Source organism: Aptenodytes patagonicus, chromosome 2, assembly GCF_965638725.1.
Source record: "Aptenodytes patagonicus chromosome 2, bAptPat1.pri.cur, whole genome shotgun sequence".
Lineage (NCBI taxonomy): Eukaryota > Metazoa > Chordata > Aves > Sphenisciformes > Spheniscidae > Aptenodytes > Aptenodytes patagonicus.
In genome coordinates this window covers 69,141,438-69,161,854 of record NC_134950.1, presented here as the reverse complement: position 1 = coordinate 69,161,854, position 20,417 = coordinate 69,141,438, and the positions used below count along the sequence as shown (strand labels likewise).

General features: G+C 42.6%; 1 protein-coding gene across 1 annotated transcript in view; it reads left to right on the top strand.

Moving 5' to 3' along the window:
* The window catches only part of TMEFF1 (transmembrane protein with EGF like and two follistatin like domains 1), a 125,481-nt gene that overhangs the window by 79,288 nt on the left and 25,776 nt on the right, over positions 1-20,417 (top strand). Inside the window, exons 4-5 of the mRNA XM_076330177.1 lie at positions 4,294-4,320; positions 18,682-18,778. Coding sequence (XP_076186292.1) covers positions 4,294-4,320; positions 18,682-18,778 — 124 coding nt within the window. The remainder of the gene's footprint in view (positions 1-4,293; positions 4,321-18,681; positions 18,779-20,417) is intronic.

Genomic DNA, 20,417 nt, shown 5'->3' with positions numbered 1-20,417 from the left:
ACACATGCCAGGATTTAATATCCTGTACTTTTTTTTTTTTTTTGCATGGCATAATTAAGCAGGAAATGGCTACCAGGATGATGTGGTAGCAGATGCCTTTCACCTGAAGATGTCAAGGCAAATAGACATTCCCTACACACAGCCTGGCAAGGCGGAGGTTAAAAGCCTATCTCCAGCAGCCAGAGGCCTTGCAGCTACTGGCAATTAGGCTTGTCAGCATTCCTCCCCAAAGGTTCCTGCTGGCATATCAAAATCAAGGGTAATTGCTAGCAGGCAGCCCTGCTCCTGGAGGGTGGGGATACAAACCCAGCAGGAGGAGGGCTGAGCTGCTGCTGCGAGCGTGGCGTGGCGTGGCGTGGCGTGGCGTGGCTAGGCTAAGCTAAGCTAAGCTAAGCTAAGCTCACATGCTCCTTCACAAGCTGCTTTTGCGCAGCGGCATGAGCTCTGCTCTGCTGCCAGCAGTGAGAAGTTGGAGCTTGCTTTGCTTTGGTCTTTGCTCTGGCTAGTGGCTTGAAGTGGTCTGTGCTGATTGCAGATCTCTTTCAGAACACTGGCCATTGCACTGCTGTTGGGAGATTTCAGGGGTCTGCACTGCTGCAGGAGCCGATGGAGGATCGCACAGTGCTGAGGAAAGAGCAAAAGTTAAAAGCTCTCTCTGGGCAATGCAACAGCACTCTCATCGCTCTGTCTAGTGCTGGCTGTAGATCAGGATGTTCTCCTTCGGTAGCAAGTTCTTTACAATTTTATCCAATCTTTACCTAGAGGCACTCTTGTGTACCCTGGGTTAGACTGCAGAAAGCTTGCCCTGTCCCACTATGCAGAGGACTGCTTCATTAGCTCTGTTAACCGGGAAATCCAGGCAGAGTACAGTTAGCTAACAAGGAACTACAACTTGAGATAGCAGCTGCCCTTTCTCTCTTCCAGTTCTGTTTCATAAGATGAGTAACTGAAGATAATTGAATAAAAGAGACATTATCTGGGACCTGCTCAGTGAACTTTCTGGAGTGTTGGTGTGGGAAGGCCAATTTCTGCTTAATGCAAAGAAGTGACACGTGTACTGTCTTTGTACTAAAAAACCCACAGCTGTATCCCAAAAGCTTTAGGGGAAAATCCAGGACTTGGGTATAAAGAGTATGATAACTCTTGGGTGCCAAAGTTCAGAAGCTGGAAGTCCCCTCTCAGCTGTCAGCTAAACCTTGCAATACCTAAATTCCACAAAGACATCATTTTTTGGCTTTGTTTCATGAAGAATGGCGTACAGTTTTACCTCTGATGTGTCAAGAGGTGTTTTGTTCTGCCTGCGACTGAATAGCTGCTGACCTGTTTCTTACATAGATCTACAAAAAGGTGCAGCATTTTGGTATTTCTTTGCCTGCTTCTCTGTGAGCAGGATCAGATAGGTTTTGCTCTGGAGGTGCCCACTGGATCACCTGCCCCATGTGAATCAAGTGGAAGGGTCTGCTTGCTTAAAATTTGTCAGTGGACTGTTTGTCCTCCTGTTTGTACTTAGCAGTTTGGAGCTGTTGCCCTAAATGGGAAGAGATGGGTTCAATTTTCATGCTAGTTTGAGTTAAAAACCATCCCTCCTGAATGAGAGAGGCTGCAGGCTCTTTTGGGTTTGGAGAGTGTACCTTCTGCCTCTGCGCCAAAGCAGACCCATGGTACAGAAATGGCTCCTGTTCAGAGAGAACCAAAAAAAAGGGATTCTGACTGTAGCCTAATGCTTACAGCATTCAGATGCTGTGTCTGATCCAAGTGCTTCTTTCTGTATTTTATCCAGAAACTCCTTCATGGATAAAAGCAGCTCGCAGCAGAAGCCTGTACATTTGTGTATAAGCATATTTTTATAAGTCTGTTTGGAAAAGGGTGGCTTAAGTAAAGAGAGAGGTCAGTCACTCACTCTCTAATTACTGACCTGTGGCTGGGGGGGATGCTATTTCTGTCCAGCTTCCTCACTTGTTTGAGCATCTTTCTTGCTAGGTCTTGGTGCATGGAGACCACTTTTGGAAATCCTGAATTGGTTAAGGGCCTGAAAAGAGCAGGACTGCTTGTCCAAGTAAGCTCGCAAAAAATGCTACTTTTTTAACCAGCATCTGCTTGGGAAAATCTAGCCAAGATTCAGAAAAAAGCAGGAACACCGGCTTACTTTATCACAGCTACCCTGGAGACGAGACTCCTAGCACAGCTCCCAGGCTCAGAGGGGAGGCACGAGCTCCCAGTGAAAAGTTGAAAATGATGCAAAGCGTTAATAGAAGATGACATTCTTTTTTTATGATTTCATGAGATCTGAAAGCCCAGAGAAACCGGAGTGGATGTATCCCGTTACTAGGATGTCCTGCCAAGTGGAGACAGAGTTGCCTGTGGACTTCACGTATATCAACCCAATGGTCTATAGAGACAGGTGGTCTGAGCATCACCTCTGTCATTTGCAAGACTCTCTCATTACAGCTCGTACTGTCTATGTGATGGTACGTCCCCTGCCGCACAGCATACACATCTTGTGGTATGCCTGGAGCCCCTCATGCTGGAGCTGAGCGGCGTTTCTCACCTCGGGGCTGAATGCGCAGGGGAAAGCAGTCGGAGAGTGAGAGTTGGAAATAAAAACATGGAACAAGTCAAGTTTCTTTGAGACATTTTAGCCTTTGTTTTTTATATGAATTACATGTTGAACTTGTTCATGTTTGTATGTCAGCCTTCTCTCCCCCAGAACAGCTTATGACACAATTTCACCACTACAAATAAGCCAATATACTTACCTCATAGAAGTAAATTGTACTCCTTTGAATTTCTTAATAAGCAATACCGCGTCATAAAGCATATTTCTCAGTGACTCAACAGTGACATTTTATATGGGATTGTCTGCTTTGTCAGTAAAGTGGGTCACCATTGATGGAACAAGAGCCCTTCTGGTTTTGCATTAATTTCTGTAAGGTAATAAGCTCAGTCTATTAGACACGGAATAGTGGTATAGGAGGAAAGAAAGGAAAATTTAGGCGGAGGTAAAAAAAGTCTCTATTCCTGATACTCCATGTGAGAGGAGGTGATTTTTAATGTGTGAAGTGACCCAGTAATGTGGAATTTCACACTGTCATCCACGCACTAGAGGGAATTATTCTTAGCAATATAGCTGCTTAAAGAAAAAGCAGGGGGAGGGAACTGAGCAAACGGAGGGTTTGGTTTTTCCTCTGATGTGAACGAGCTCATACGTGGAAGTAAGAACCCCGCTCCTCTCTCTGTCTGGTCTCCTTCTTCTTTCAGATTTGTGGAAATAAATTCAGCTGCCTTCTCCATCACCAAAGCAGGCATGAAAGGAGAGGTGTGGGACGAGCAGAGTGTGTGCTCTGCTCCTCTCATCTTCCAGAGAAGTTGAGCTAACAGGGATGGGGAGCAATTCACTGACAGTAATTGCCATCTCATCCTCTCCTCTCCACCTCCTTTGAGCAAGAAAGACCGAGGGAGGTTTGTGACTCAAGAGCGTGTGTTTAAGGGCTTGTCTTTACTGCCGCGCTAGCTGAAGACGCTGTGCAGAGCGCTGCCCAGCGGGATGCCCATCCCCGTACAAAATCCCTAGCCAGCTCCGTAATGCTCTGAAGTGGAGTTAGTTGGCCTGGGGTGGTGAGGAAGCTCAAGTCCTGCTGACGTTTGAATTGCTAATGCAAAGGGGATGCAGCCACAAGCTGTCACTCATCAGATGCTAATCCAGTCAGTCTAATGTCAATGAAATAACTATGCCATTAGAGCATCCTTATACAAAGTGATTGACTCAGCTGAGAGGAGCTATTTGGTAATTAGATGACTTAAGCCAACTTTGCTTTGAGGACCAGTTGTCTTCTGGAGGTACTTCTGCAGTCAGGTGATTTATATATTACTCATGTAATATATAGTACTTCATTTATATAGTACTTCATGTACCACTCCCAGGGCCAGAGGGTAAAAAAAAAAAATATTCAAAAATCAGACTCTGTACTCTTCATCTGTTTCGGGTTTAACAAATTCGAATCTCTAACAGTTGAAAAAAGGCTAAGAAAGCAATTTAGTTTTCAGTGCTGAATGATCCTGTTCCTTGAGTAAAAATATCTTGACAGGGATATGACAGAGAGAGTAGGGCACAGTAAGCATGGACAAACTGTACTAAAGGATGCCAGACTTTATGTGGGATGTTTGTTTTTACACCTGGCTTATGAAATGTAACACCTGTGTAATGTTTTACAGTGACAAGGTGCTGAACAGCTGCTCCTGGAGCAATATTTTCATTTGCTTTCTTTTTTTTCTCCCCCTCTGTTTCTTTTTCAGATAATGGCTCTGGGTCAGGAGAAGGAGGTGAGTACCAAACCCCAGTTACACTTGCTTTTGGTCTTTCTTTTTTACTATATGTGTGTCAGTTTTATGTACATGGTTGCTGTATACCACATGAATTAAGGAAAAATTATGACAACTTAAAAATAAGCTTTAACGTTGCAGTGTTATCTGACCATCTCAGAACAGTTTTTGTATAGGAATAGGTTGCAGTGTGCATTTGACCAATGTTGTTATTTCAGATTTGACCTACGTAATTTTTCATTTAATGCCAGCAATATAGTGTAATATTAAGATCCCTCTTTCACCTGTATTTTGCTCCTGGAAATGTCCGTTCACGATACATTTCTTACCTTTTTTTCCCTTGCATTCATTGCCTTAGTATCTACAGTGTCTAGTTATTACTTTATCCTTGGTCAAACATGTTCCCTAAAATATATAATGATTACAGTATGATATCTGTTTTTACCAAATATTTTATGTGTTTCTGTTCAAAGCTGTATATTCAAAGAAGGGACGTAGCACAGCTGGTACTAGTAGAAGTGTTCCTATCTTTGAACGCATCTTAACCTTCTTCCAAGGATTAAAAAAAAAAAAAAAAATTAATCTTAATTTATCTTTGATACTACTAGCAAGATTACATATAGAATGAAAAATGTGAGATATAGATACATATGGACATGGAAAGGCCATTATGCATCAGTTCATACTGATGGGACTGAGTTTTGAAATACCAGAAATCTTGTATAGCTACATGAAAATGTGCTTTTGTGGAAAACAATCAATGGCATTACTGTGTGGCTAAACACAACAGTTAACTTTCCAAAAATCAGGAGCTAGCTCCCTCTTTTTTCGTGTATCGAGTGAAGGGGAGGCATTTCCCTCCCCTTTAATAAGATGCTATCAGTAAATTCCTGGGCTGCCGCTAGCACATGGCCCTTCTCACCTTTGTTTCCTTTTGGAGCAGTGTCTGAAGGAACAATTTTCTGCTCAAACACTGCCTCTTCTTACCTTCACTGGTGATTTTTTTCTGAAGCTCTTCTTCCTGAGATTGCATCCTGCTCTTTCCCAGCTCTGTTTGCTTCTCCTTCCCCCTTCGTTACCCAGCCTGTTATTCCACTACAGCTGCTCCCCGCAAGCCGAGCGTTGCTTGCCTCCGTACTGCTATGCACTTCTTATAGGAGACAGATGACAGTAATTTAGTCCACGTCTGACATTTAGTTTTGGAACAATTTTAGAAATGTTTGAATGCTGTTGGGAATTTTTTTTCAGTATTTCCCAATCGGATATGTCGTGGTTTAATCTCAGTCGGCAACTAAGCACCACGCAGCCGCTCGCTCACTCCCCCCTACCCGGTGGGATGGGGGAGAGAATTGGAAGAGCACAAGTGAGAAAAAAAACCTCGTGGGTTGAGATAAAAACAGTTTAATAATTGAAATAAAATTATAATAATAATAATATGATAATAATAATAATACACAAAACAAGTGATGCCCAGTGCAATTGCTCACCACCTGCCGACCGATGCCCAGCCAGTCCCCGAGCAGCGGCCCCCCCGGCCAGCTTTCCCCAGTTTATGTACTGAGCATGACGTCACATGGTATGGAATGTCCCTTGGGCCAGTTTGGGTCAGCTGTCCTGGCTGTGCCCCCTCCCAGCTTCTTGTGCACCTCCAGCCTTCTCAGTCGGTAGAGCATGGAAAACTAAAAAGTCCTTGGCTAGTGTAAGCACTACCTAGCAACAACTAAAACATCGGTGCGTTATCAACTTTGTTCTCATCCTAAATCCAAAACACTGTACCAGCTCCTAGGAAGGAAATTAACTCTATCCCTGCCGAAACCAGGACAGGATATAAAAATCCCTGTTAAAGTCCCTTGTAAATGTTACTGTGTTGGTCTGGAAGAGATTGGCAGCTGACTGACAGATGTGGGGATTCTTTGGGTAATTTTATGAATAGTTTGGAGAAAAGTAGGACAGAACATGCTGCGTTTTGTTGGTTAGGCTGCTCACTGAGGAGGTAAAGGTTCAAATATACTCATTGCTTGATTTGGGGCAGGAGACTTGAACCAGGTCCACCATCTTTTGGTAAGAGAGGTCCAAAATGGGTTTCCCTTGGTTGCTGCTGTTGTTTTCATTCTCACTTGAAATATTCATTGCGCCTGGGACAAAGGGAGTGGGAGGAAGGCGACAGCCTAGAGGTTGGGAGGATGCATGCTATAGAAAGGCCTTGTTAGCTGGGACTCAGCGTGCCAGTGAATTTTAATTATTTATGCAAAATAGAATATCATCGGCTGAGGAGATTTGGTGGTCCCTCTGCGCTACCTTGTAGCAGTGGCTAGTGCATTGTCTTGGGAGGTGGAATACGTAGGTTCAGTTCACTTCAGGCAGAAGGAATTGAATCTGGGTCCCTTGGCCCCAGGTGAGTATCTGCACTGCCTGGGTATTGAATAAAGAAGAGACAACATACCCACTACCTCCTCCAGCAGTTTTGTGACGTTAGCCCTTCATTTATTTGGCTTTCTTCAGAGTGCCTTTGGGCCAACTGAAGTGTTCCTGCTTCTATTCAGTATGAAAACAGTTGGTTTTAGTTCTTAATTTTAGACAGAAAAAATATTTTAAACAACCAGAAATGGAAAATCCTGCTTGGCACTTTTTCTTTTTTTGGATACATCTAGGCTATTTCTGACACACTGAATTAGTATTGTCCCCATCCACCTTTGTCACTAAACTGGTTGTTGGGTAATACTTCTGCAGAACAGTTGGCTACTCTTCAGCATGTTGAGTCATTTTCTGCGTCTGAAAGCAATCCTTCAAAGGATGGAATCCACTGTTGCTTTGATTATTGAACTCTCCTCTGGCCAAAAACTCAAGAATACTTTTGTACTCACAATATTTTTATATCTGGAATTGTTTTTGTTCCATTATTCAAGTAACTGTAAAAGTGTTACAAGGAGACATTAAAAACATCAAAGTCATATTACAAGTTAAGGGAATTTAGAATTAAAACCAAACTTCTAAAAGAATGCTGAACCTATTGAGGATGGAGGTGCATTGTTTGGGATCCAGACAAGGAAAAAGGGCAGGAACCCGGGTAGAGGGTGACCTGTAGGGTCGGGGTGCTCCCTGGTGCACACCACAGTCCTGCCTCCCTGGTTATTCCAGCTACAGGACTGACTGGAGCACAGCACAGCTCCTTCCTGGACCAACCCTCCCTGTTTTCTTCCCGAGAAAGCCAGGACATGCTGAGATATAATAATCAGCCAGGCCAGTCAGTCTCACCTCTGTGCCTGGGAATATCATGGAACAGATCCTCCTGGAAGCTATGCTAAGGCACATGGAGGACAGGGAGGTGACTCAAGAGAGCCAGCATGGCTTCACCAAGAGCAAGTCCTGCCTGGCTAACCTAGTGGCCTTCTATGATGGAGTGACTACATCAGCGGACGCAGGAAGGCCTACAGATGTCGTCTATATGGACCTCTGTAAGGCCTTTGACACGACCCCCCCCAACATCCTTCTCTCTAAACTGGAGAGGTATGGATTTGATGGGTGGACTGTCCGGTGGGTGAGGAATTGGTTAGATGGTCACATCCAGAGGGTAGTGGTCAACGGCTCAATGTCCAGATGGAGGTTGGTGTCCATCAGGGGTCCGTATTGGGACTGGTACTGGTTAATATCTTCATCAATGACACAGACAGTGGGATCGAGTGCACCCTCAGCAAGTCTGCAGATGACACCAAGCTGAGTGGTGTGGTCGATACGCCAGAGGGACAGGATGCCATCCAGATGGACCTGGACAAGCTTGAGAAGTGGGCCCGTGTAACCCTCATGAGGTTTAACAAGTGCAAGGTCCTGCACCTGGGTCGGGGCAACCCCCGGTATCAACACAGGCTGGGGGATGAAGGGATTGAGAGCAGCCCTGCCGAGGACTTGGGGGTACTGGTGGATGAAAAGCTGGACATGAGCCAGCAATGTGCGCTCGCAGCCCAGAAGGCCAGTCATACCCTGGGCTGCATCCAAAGAAGCGTGGCCAGCAGGTCGAGGGAGGGGATTCTGCCCCTCTACTCTGCTCTCGTGAGACCCCACCTGGAGTACTGTGTCCAGCTCTGGAGCCCTCAGCATAAGAAAGACACGGACCTGTTGGAGCGGGTCCAGAGGAGGGTCACAAAAATGATCAGGGGGATGGAACACCTCTCCTGTGAAGAAAGGCTGAGAGAGTTGGGGTTGTTCAGCCTGGAGAAGAGAAGGCTTCGGCGAGACCTTATTGCAGCCTATCAGTACTTCAAGGGGGCTTATAAAAAAGATGGTGACAAACTTTTTAGCAGGGCCTGTTGCGACAGGACAAGGGGGAATGGCTTTAAACTAAAGGGAGGTAGATTTAGACTAGATCTAAGGAAGACATTTTTTACACTGAGGGTGGTGAAACACTGGCACAGGTTTCCCAGAGAGGTGGTGGATGCCCCATCCCTGGAAACACTCCAGGTCAGGTTGGACGGGGCTCTGAGCAACCTGATCTAGTTGAAGATGTCCCTGCCCATGGTAGGGGGGTTGGACTGGATGACCTTTAAAGGTCCCTTCCAACCCAAACTATTCTATGATTCTATGATACCCTTGGCTAAGGGTGCACAAATGGGAACCAAGTTGCATGGAGAGCTTCTGTGCCCTGTGGGTTAGGTACAGCTACTGCTTGTAAGTACAAGGAAGCAGTGATGGAAGTGGAAAAACGCAAGGATAAGTGAGAGAGACCTAGCAAGTAAGCAAACATGCTAGCTTAGAGAATTGTGTTTTCTTCCTAGGATTTACATTTCCAGGTGTTAATCACAGAATCAGTGTTTGCTATGTTTCTTAAACACACAATTAGTGTGATTGTGTATGCACCAGTGATGCTTGCACACACGGCATGGATGAGTGCAGCTGCCTGTATATGTTCAGGAAGCATTGCGATTGCTGTGCAGGAGATGTACTGTTTGCCGGTAGATTTTTAACTGTGAAGGAAAGTACTGGGAAAGCGTCTGAGTTGTGCTCTTCAGTTGCTATAGCTCTGCCTGTGACAGTCTCCACTGCTGAAATTAGCTGCCTGCCTCACGTGCAGCTCAGATTTGTGCTAGTGGTTCACACTGTTCTCTTTCATTTTCCAGGCGCAGAACAAGCTCATTAATGATTCTGAAACTTGGCTTGTTGCAGATTTTCCTTCCCACTCCAAAACTGTATGATGCTAAATGTATTCATTTTTATGTTAAAAAAACAAAAGTAGATTTAGAACTGATTAAAAAACCCACAAAGATCCTCTTCCTCAAAGGCTGTTTCAGGCAATGTCTTGCCTTAGAAGTTGTCATGTGCCACAAAAATGCTGAAGACTGTGGAACTACTGATCCAGGTTCTCTCCCAAATCAAGTTTGCTGTTACAAAGGTACTAGATTTCTGAAAAGAATTAAGAGTGGGAAAATTTTTTCAGTACGCCTGAATGAGATGAAGGAGTATAATTTTTAAGGGTGACACAATTGTCTAGTTGCCCTCTGACATTCTGGATAAGTGATTTCCATTTTCTATGCTCTGACAGCACAGTATTAATAGAGTTGTAATAAAATTACTCATTTTGCTAATTTCAGAAGTCTGAACCTTCAATTAGCATAATAAAAATTACATTTATGAAACCACGCTGTTGATCGCTTGTGGCAGTGGGTATCCTGAAGCCACTTCTAAGAAGAGTATGGATTGTTAATTCAGAAATCAGAGAAATTTCAAAAACCTCATTACTCTACCATTATGTTTCACCTCTACAGAAAACAATGTCAGAGAGTGGGACTCAGCCCTAAAAATGTTACTTAGTTGAGGTCACAGCTGAAGATGGTAGGATCCTTCAGATTTGCATTTAAGACATGGGCTTTTCTCTGTAATCTCATATGAATCATTCTGCAGTTCCCCTGTTCTGAAGAATACAGTCATAAAACGGGCTCCTGATCCACTTTGTTTAAACAGTGTTTTGTTAGAGTCTGAGGCAGAACTGGGGAAAGAGAAGTCACAGGCTCAGATTCATGTTCATCTCTGCCAGTTTTAAACTGCAATACTATTTGACCTGCTGGATGTACTTCTACAACTGGTAGATCGGGGCACAAAAAATGGTCCTCAGACTGTCACGTGTACATAAAGGAGGTAGATTGCTAGCTTGCATGAAACATTTTCTTTTTTCTAACAAGAATTTAAAATTTTTATTTCTGGTGGAACCTGCTATGTTCTCCCTGTAAAAAGAGCTGTGTCAACCCAGTAAAGTAGCCTCGGGAAGATTAACTTTGGTAGGTTTATATGAATGTGACTAAGGATGAGATTTTACAATTTTTTTCTTCAAGGTGCTTTCTATGTGCAAATAGTTTTTTCTCCTCAAGTTTACAACTTGTTACTAGCCAAGAATGTCTAAAAAGAAGCAGTTATCTTAGTGATCTTGCCCTCTCGCTATACAAAGAGCTGGCACTCAGGACTCCTAGCCAGGTAGAAGCCCTATCATTTAGCTGAAGTAAATTCAGCGTTCAGAAGACCTCAGTCTTGTGTTAAAGCCACTGTCCTTGTCAATATTCTAAAAAAAGATCCTAGCACGACATTGCCCAACTAGTAGTGAGACAACTGAAAGGGCAGTCGGAGCCATTGGTCTAAATTCTGCTCAGATTTACAATCACATCCTACATTATGAGAAGAAATTTTGGCCCACTGCAGATGGGAACACTGATTCTTAAAGGAAAGTTTTTTGAAGAAGCTGGTTCCTTTTTTTGCGTCAAAGGTATTGGTGACAAAGATAATTTGCTTTCATCTGGCAGGAGTCCTTATTCGTGAGACTTTTTTTGGTAGTACTTTCCATCTGGCATCCAGGCATAGTGTAATAACTTTTGAAGGAGAACCTTATTTCTTCTGAGCTCCCAGGTCCTGTCTTTGGTAAACGAGCACTTCTGAGCCATTCTTCCTGTGTCCCTCCAAGTAAAGGCCTTTTTTCCTCTCGCTCCAGATAGTCCTTACTTTCTCTATTTGATACTGCCAGCAAATGGCAGCTGTGATGTTGACTTTGTGATATACTTAGGCTTTTGCAAGGATGTGTTGAAAACCATCGGCATGTGTTACGCACGCCATCAGAGTTAACAAATGGTAATGACTTTTCAAGCCAGCTTCTCAGAGACAAATCAGTGTCCTGGAAGAGGCAGGTTCTGTAGTCTAGTAATCAACCAACATGGGTGTTGCGGTTTAAGCCGGCAGGCAGCTAAACACCACACAGCCATTTGCTCACTCCCCCCACACACAGTGGCATGGGGGAGAGAACTGGGAAAAAAAAAGTAAAATTCATGGGTTGAGATAAAGGCAGTTTAATAGGACAGAAAAGGAAGGGAAAATAATAATAATAGTAATAAATAATAATAATAATAATAATAATAATAATAATAATGAAATAATATACAAAATAAGTGATGCACAATGCAATTGCTCACATCCCGCCGACTGATGCACAGCCAGGTCCCGAGCAGTGGTCACCACCCCCGGCCAACTCCCCCCAGTTTATGTACTGAGCATGACGTCACATGGTATGGAATATCCCTTGGGCCAGTTTGGGTCAGCTGTCCTGGCTGTGCCCCCTCCCAGCTTCTCGCTGGCAGGGCATGAGAAGCTGAAAAGCCCTTGACTAGTGTAAGCACTGCTCAGCAACAACTAAAACATCGGTGTGTTATCAACATTATTCTCGTACTAAATCCAAAACACAGCACTAACTAGGAAGAAAATTAACTCTATCCCAGCCAAAACCAGGACAATGGGTAAGAGTTCTAAGTAAGTGTCCTACTATGCCCATAACATTAATTTTTTATTCTTTTTGTTCAGCGTTTATCTGTGTACCTAAGCAAAATGCACTTTTGATATTAAAAAAGGTGTAATGGTAGTTAAGACAGATGGCACCCAATCATTTCAGGCTTTTAAGCAAAGGAAATAACATGTTTGCAATACATATAGCTAAGTTAATTATTATTAAAATAATTTGTTTTGAATTTCTAATCCCTCTGAAATTTAATAGCTAAAGTATCTTGTGATAAACGTCTAGCAGATTGCATTTAGTAATTAATAAATTGATATACAGTATGTGCTTTTTAGCAGGCTGCCATCTGTTCCTTCCCCTCACTGGGGACAACACTTATCCAGTAATTGCCACACAGTCAGGGTGGTATAAACAGACACAGTTTAGAACCTCGAATATTTTTATTTTAATTTGTAATAATGCTACTGATTTGTTTTAATGCATTTTAATATGACTGCAGAAGCTTGATGGTGATTAACACCCTGGATAGGAGGTAACATCACATCTTTTAGCATGTTTCTATAATGGTGTGTGACTTAGAAAGATTTAAGTGCTGATTCCATCACGTGGCTTGTCACTGAGTATCACTTTAGCTTCAAATAGCCCTATTTATTTCTGTTGAGCTCCTACTCCCTGTAGGTAAAATTAACACTGAACTAAACCTTGCAAGAATTACTGTGTTTTCACCAAAGGTTCAGCGAGGCAGAGGCAAAGGGCCTGAATATTCAGGCCTTCTGTTGTTGAAAACTTACTCTAAGCAGGGGTTTCAGAGGGGCTGGAGCTTGCTCAGAGGGATGCTGGAGCCAGGGGCACAGAAGGACAGATTCCTCCTGCCTCTTGTGCAGGACAACAGAGAGCAAATGAGGGCAGGTTCATCTCATGCAGCCTGAAAGGGCCTGCAGAACAGCATTCGGCATGTTCATGAAACTGTGGGACACCTCCCTTGGCATCTGGTGACTTTCTTGTCCTTTCCGTTTTCCACCATCATCTATTCATACATAACTTCCCTGGTGGTTACTCTGAAGTTGTTGTGTCTTCCTGCGGAGAAAAAGGAGTTAGCTGCATTTGAAGCAAGACAGTGGAGTGAATGGGTATTCGAGTTCTCCAACCAGAAGGTCCGGCAGTGTAGAAGCTGACCCAGCTCTTGCAGTATGCCAGCTTTCCCCACCATTATCCATGTGTCGTGGTTTAATCTCAGCCAGCAACTAAGCACCACGCAGCCGCTCGCTCACTCCCCCCCACCCGGTGGGATGGGGGAGAGAATTGGAAGAGCACAAGTGAGAAAAAAAACCTCGTGGGTTGAGATAAAAACAGTTTAATAATTGAAATAAAATAATAACAATAATATGATGATAATAATAATAATACACAAAGCAAGTGATGCCCAGTGCAATTGCTCACCACCCGCCGACCGATGCCCAGCCAGTCCCCGAGCAGCGGCCCCCCCGGCCAGCTTTCCCCAGTTTATGTGCCGCGCATGACGTCACATGGTATGGAATGTCCCTTTGGTCAGTTTGGCTGTGCCCCCTCCCAGCTTCTTGTGCACCTCCAGCCTTCTCAGTCGGTAGAGCATGGAAAACTAAAAAGTCCTTGACTAGTGTAAGCACTACCTAGCAACAACTAAAACATCGGTGCGTTATCAACTTTGTTCTCACCCTAAATCCAAAACACAGCACTGTACCAGCTCCTAGGAAGGAAATTAACTCTATCCCAGCCGAAACCAGGACACCATGGTGTCATATGCATAGAAGCTAAACAGAAGTTATAGTTGTCGAAGGTGTAAAATACCTAGCGCATAACAAGGGTAGTGGTGGTAGCACGCCCTCAAGTCCTTTGTTTAAAAGTGCACACGCTACCGTTACCATAACCACCGGGCAAACGTATTGCATTGGCTGGGTTGTGATTAGGGTATCAAACTTTGAACTCCCCTCCTCCAGGCACCTCACTCATAAGCAGACAGGGCATCCTTGTGTTAAACCTGTAATGCCCATTCTTGTCTTTTTCAAGACACCGCTTGCCAAGAATTTGGGACAGCTAAGAGTAGTTGTTGCACTTGTTTTAAATATATACTTTATGACAAAAGAGCAAGTTTGCACCTTTGTTTTAAATTACAGGCACAATCTGGATTTTAACTAAGTGTGTCATTAAAGTTGCCCTAAAAATTAATGGAAGAGAGGATAAGTCACTGAACTGTTGAGCCCGTAATGTGTGATGCTGTGGACTGGGGTATTTTGAAAGGAATTTCCAGTGCCAGCTGTACTGAGCGAATCACAGTCTAATCACAGGGGGTTTCTTCTGTACTTTAGGGTGCAGAAGGGGATTTGCTGTGGCCCTTCCTATTTTGCCAAACTCTTTTTGAGATTAGTTGCTCCCATGGGATAGCACTTCAGTAAAAATCACTATACTCCCAAAACAGATAGGAATTGGTTTTCAGAGAGGCTTTCCCAGACAAGGGAATCCTTATTCCACCCATACATGGCTACTGAGTAGTTGCAGCTCTCCACAAGCTCCTCCTGCTTCACTGGGAAGAGCAATAAATACATACATACAGCAGAGCTCCCTTTCCAGGCCATGCCTTGGGGCAGGCCAAACTTCACCTCGACACAGACTGATGCTTTTGCTTCAGATGTGATTGAAAGCCCTCAGCAGAAACCCAGCCATATTACCATTGTAGGAACACACAGATGAGTTGCCGAAGGAAGCGATTTATTGCTGGCCAATTCCTCTAGAGCTACTGTCCATTTGCAGGCTCCTACCCTGCAGCTCCTAAGATAGAGCTGGCCATCTTCTGCAGAGGAATAATGATTCGAGGAGAAGTGGTAGGGAGCACTGCAGTTTAGAGAGACAACTGGGAGTCACAGATCCCATCCTTGTGCCTCATTTCTTTTGAAGGACAGAGTATTAGTGAGGTGCTGCCCTGAAACATGAAAGGAAGCTGAAAAGAGAGGGAAAATCAGCTTTCACTCAACATGAAATTAAGATGTCAAAGAACAGAATTAATCAAGATACCAATGAAAGTGAGGAGAAGAAATTCTGTAATCATCTATACATCAACATTAAAAGCCTGCATAATAAACAAGAGGAGTTGAATTGCTCATTTAGGAGCATATTTTGACCTAATTGATATTACTGAAACCTGCTGGGAAGATCTGATTGATTGGAATATTAAAATTAATGGCTATAGCCTATTTAGGAACAATCAAATGTGGGGGAGAAAGGAGAGGGGAGAGACAATTTGCCAAGGGATGCATTGCCTATTTGGAAACATTTGCACCAGAGAAACTTATGCTCTCAAATATTAATGGATTAACTTATTTTAACAGCACACAAGTGGGGTACTGAAAATGGCTGCTACCAATTCAGGCTGAAAACAGTATTTATCTATTCTGTATTGGTGGGAAAAGCTGCATTTTCTTCAAGGACTTCAGTCTAAATTATAAGCAGTGTCTCATGCTGCTAGTATTAAAACATCATGCAGCTACTAATGAAAGAAGCTTCTGAAAATTATAGATGACTATCGCCTAACTTGGAAATGTTGCATCAATACACATTCATCTGTATTACACCTCATCCTGACAGGTGAAAATTATTAGTACCTGAGGTGCAGGTGTTCTTGACTTGCACATATTTATTATATGCAAACAAAATAAAGTACAGATAAATAATTCTGTATACATGAGGTCCAGCAAGTTCTGATCAAGAAAAAAAGGCCACACTTTTTCTAAAACAAACCTGATTTTAAAAGGTAGAGAAAGCAATTTTAGGGGGGGAGGAAAGGAGAGAGAGAGAAGTTTACACTGAATAGCATATATAAACAATGAACAAGTAGTTGTGGACTACTTGTTTATGAAAATGAAAAGGTGCCGGGGCATTCACAGGGAGCAGAACTAAAGCCGGTGAGGAAGGGTGTGCATGTGTGCGTGCGTGCGTGTATGTGTTGCTTCTTTAGCTCCATTACAAAATTGAAATGCTAATAGTGCAACGAAAGTGCTCTGTAAAACATTCTGGTTGTATTTGTAGTCAAGTCAGATAGTATATATAGGACATGATGAAATATTTTCCATGCTAGCAGTACTGCAGCATGGAATATCCTAAGATAAAGCTGGATATTAAGCACCAAATGTTGACGACAGGTGTTTTGTAACCAGCAGGTCTGGCTGGTTTGCACCTGAAAGCTTTAAAAATGGGTGGTAAAGAATTCTCTGGGCTGACGATGACTTTTTTGGTCTCTTTTTCTTCAGTAGAACAATGAGAAATAATGTACAAATATTTTGAGAAAAGATAAATGTGATGATTGGGCGGGCTACAGCCTCTCATTCTGGCATCCATCAGAAGCAAAGCAGTGGAATAGAAGGTGGAAGAATCAACTGAATACAGAATTAAGGGAGGGGAATATATTTAAAGTCAGTCATCATGGGTTCACGGAAAACCTTTATTCAGAAACTTACCTTTTTTTTTAACTTATTTTTCCATGAAAGGCCTTTGTACAACAGAACATTTTATTTAAGCATACCACCTCAAAACCATAACCTTTCTCAGTCAAAGGCAATCCCTCATACAAGTCTAAGTAACTAGAGGGCACAACATCCACACAGTGCACATCTAATGTGCAAAGATATTGCCAATCAATGGGCCGTTAAATGTTAAGGAATCGTTACAAAATCAGTGTGTTTCTAGGGACTGTTCTTGGCCTCATGACCCCTTCCACTGGTGACCTGGGAGCGAATCAGTCAGTACTGATCAGGTCTGGACGACAGATGACAGGTCACTGAGCTAACAGTATGCACAAGCACGTGGGATTTTAATGTCTGAGGACAGGGTTATATGTAGCGAGTCCAGGGTCTAGGCGATTTTTCCTGGATGTCAGCCTCTCTCCTACAGACTGATGAACCTGAAAAGGACTCATTGGGGAATAAGGTGGATAATAAAGTGAATGTGAATAATAATGGTCAGTGCAGAAAAATGGTCAAAAATTATGATTGTTGGATGTTTTAACTGAAGAATATCATAGACGGTATTTGGCTTTGACGACCTCTTCTGGAACACTCTGTCCAGCTCTTGTACATGTAACTCCGGAGGGTGTTAACATGCTGGGGAAGGGCGTTGAGGGTCATAAGAACAGCAAAAGAAGTGGAAATGCCATGAATGAAAGCCATGAGCAGTGCCATTTGTTTAACGTTCAAACTGTGGGGGGTCATTTATTGGCATGGAAAAGTGAAACCTGATACTAAAGGACACTTTAGGATGCCAAACACAGGCATAGGAATGTGGTATGTAGAAAGAAGGAAAAATCAAATAAGATGTACATTTGTAAAGATAAAAGCAAATGACCCCTACTGCAGCTTAAGAGTGGTGATAGAATTTCTACAGTGGGAATTTCATAATAAAGTTTGATATGTATTAATCTTTGAAAAATGCACACCATGCATTAGAAAAGTTAATGTGAGAGGCTCACCTGCACAATTCTTCGTGTAAGCCCAGACCCACAGGTAGGAGGGAGAGATTCCCTTCAGCCAAGTTCCAGGAAAATAGGAAGGACTCTTGTGGATTTCTTTTTCCTATTTACATTTAAAGAATGTAAATGCAGCTTTTTAATTGGTGGTGTTTGATTAGCTGTTGCTACAGCACATACAGCTGCTGTGAGAAAGAGAATCACTTTGATCTCTGTCCATCCGACAGCCTTGTGTAGTCAGTCTTACACCACCATGATACTGTGCTACGTTAAATGGTTCTCGACTCTCTCTGCAGATTTCTGTGGTTGTTTTCCTGCTTTTCAAATGTCTCTCTCTCCTTTATGGCTTCGTTAAAATAAAAAATAGGAGTGACTAATGGTAGTGAAACATTAAGAGTATAGTTATATTTCTCTTTTACTTGGTGAAGAGTTTTGATGTCCATGTCAACAATAAGTTCGGTGCAGATGTTTCTAGGATCAGAATATTTGAGATATTAATTTTACTTTTTAGGGGACATAGCATTTCTACCAGTTTCTTGTTAAAATGAATTTTTTCTTTTAGTCTTGTACAACTAATCAGAGTAATCTGGAAAATATACCACAGCGTATATGAGATACGAGCACAGTCTAATCCCATCGTCGGAAAGAGAAAGGGGAAAAAATGCAAGCAGTAACCTTGCATAAGGATATGTGTAATTAAAGACTGTCAAAGAAAATAGCATTCACATCCCCATTACCTAATATTCAAGGACATTAAAAGGCACAGGGTTTGCACGTTATCAGTGCCAATTAAGATTAAATGTGACTGGGACACATGTCAATGCCGGTTGTGTGTCTGGTGGGGTGAGAACAAATACAAATCACTGAAATAAGAATAAAGGAAGAGTCAATCAATGAAGCACTAGTGTTTTCAGGGATGCCCTCTTGTCACTGGTTCTACCAAGCTCCAATTGCCTGATTTTGAAAAAGGGAGCACTATTAATGTTAATAGCTTCAGTATATGATAACTTCCTGTTGACAATATACCTGAAGGCAAATGGATTTAGGTAAGCAGAATCAGAGCTTAATAAGAAAGTCATGCTTTCTGTTAACAATACCTTATTTTTTTTAGAGTATGAAGGATCTGGGACAGAAGTTCAGAGAAAACACTCAAAATGTGGAGTTTGCAAATATAGGGCTGAGTGTGATGAAGATGCAGAAAATGTTGGGTAAGTAATAAGTTTTCCTTAGCAATATCAGTGAACAAAAAGGGGAAGAAATATATAAAAAAAAGAAAAAGTATGTGATCATCTGCTTGACTATGTTTGTTCCTACTAATTGAAGCTTTGATGCTGTCCAATAATAATGTGTTTGACGTGTCTGTAAAGAACAAACCATCTGCAGTTGCAAGGTAAAGGGAGAAAACAACAAAGAGGTATACTGGAGAACCTTTATCAAATATTTTTCAAACAAAGGACCTTGATTTGTTTTATCTTGGCAACAAAAAACCCAAAACCAAACAGGAATGCAAAATAAGTACTGATAATTCATCTCTGAGATTGTTTTCCTATGTTCTGCTTTGTTCATAAAGTATTCTAGGCAGTTGTTTCCATTAGTGCAAAGCTTGGATGTAAACATGAAGTTGAAGTGGGGACCTGAGCCAGTCACTCCTTCCAAACTCACTGTGCCACTTGACCTCCCGCATGCACCCAGGGGAAAACTGATGAAAAATACCAGTCGCTTGTCAGAGCTCAAAACGACTGATCAAGAAACAAGAGGATTTTAAAGACCATCCATAATGCACAAGCAGATGCACCAAATTTCCCTACTCAGGATACTTGATGCTTAGAGTATACCTGGCTGTCCAGGCTTTCTGTAGGTGGCTGTCAGAAGGGGCAGAGACATCATGGAGGAAAGGGCTCCTTTAGACAGCCCCGTGAGGCGTTAAGGTTTGTTGGGAGGTAAAAGAAGTCCCATCTAATTGATGGGGCTTTGTTTTCCCACAGCCGCTGTCCTGGCAGTGGCCACCAGTATGGAAGAAGCTCAACTAGGGTCTGGGCTCATGGCAGGTACTGGGAACGCAGCTGCAGAGGCAGCGCGTGAAGGTGTTCGAGAGACGTGCAAATGGTACGTTTTTGTGTACATGGAGGGAACAGCATCTCAGAATAACAGTGCCTGAACACTGTTAATCGGGGGAAGCACTGCTCCCTTCATAGTGTACAAGGGAAACCAAAATGGTAGTAGTACTCATGATTGCTAGTATGATACTTCACATTTCATAAAATGTCATAGTACTGAAGTAGGCTTGCTCTTCTGTGGAGAGATAAATGAGCTGTGGCTGTTTTTTATAATACTAATAATTTTCTGCAGTATTGCCTTGGTCTGTTTCCTTTATGACTGGCAAGATGGGTATAGATTTGTTTGTTATATGCACTGAGATGTGCTCTTGGCTTTGGAAAATAAATCCTGAGGCATTCAACTTCAGTAAAAGCTTGCCTATTCATTCTATACTTGTAGATTTGGCATTCCTGCAGCTAGGTAGTATCTATAAGAGAGTTAGGATAAAGTTGAGGAAAGCACAAGATTTATTCCCTACATCCTACTCACATAAAATGAAGCCATGCTCCCTCTTCTTGACAACGGGAGGAGAGCGCTCTTTTGCCTCTAAGATGTCTTTAATTAGTCCTCATTAAAAAAATATGTGGAAGCAAAAATTTTTATGTGGAAAATACTCAAAAGTTAGAAAATATTCCCATGAGGGTTGGTTACAAGCTATCAGATAATTTTTTCAATTTTGTCAGTTTTCCAACGTAAATAATTTAACTTCATTTTTTTTGCCCAGTACCTTTGACCATTATAATAGGCTTT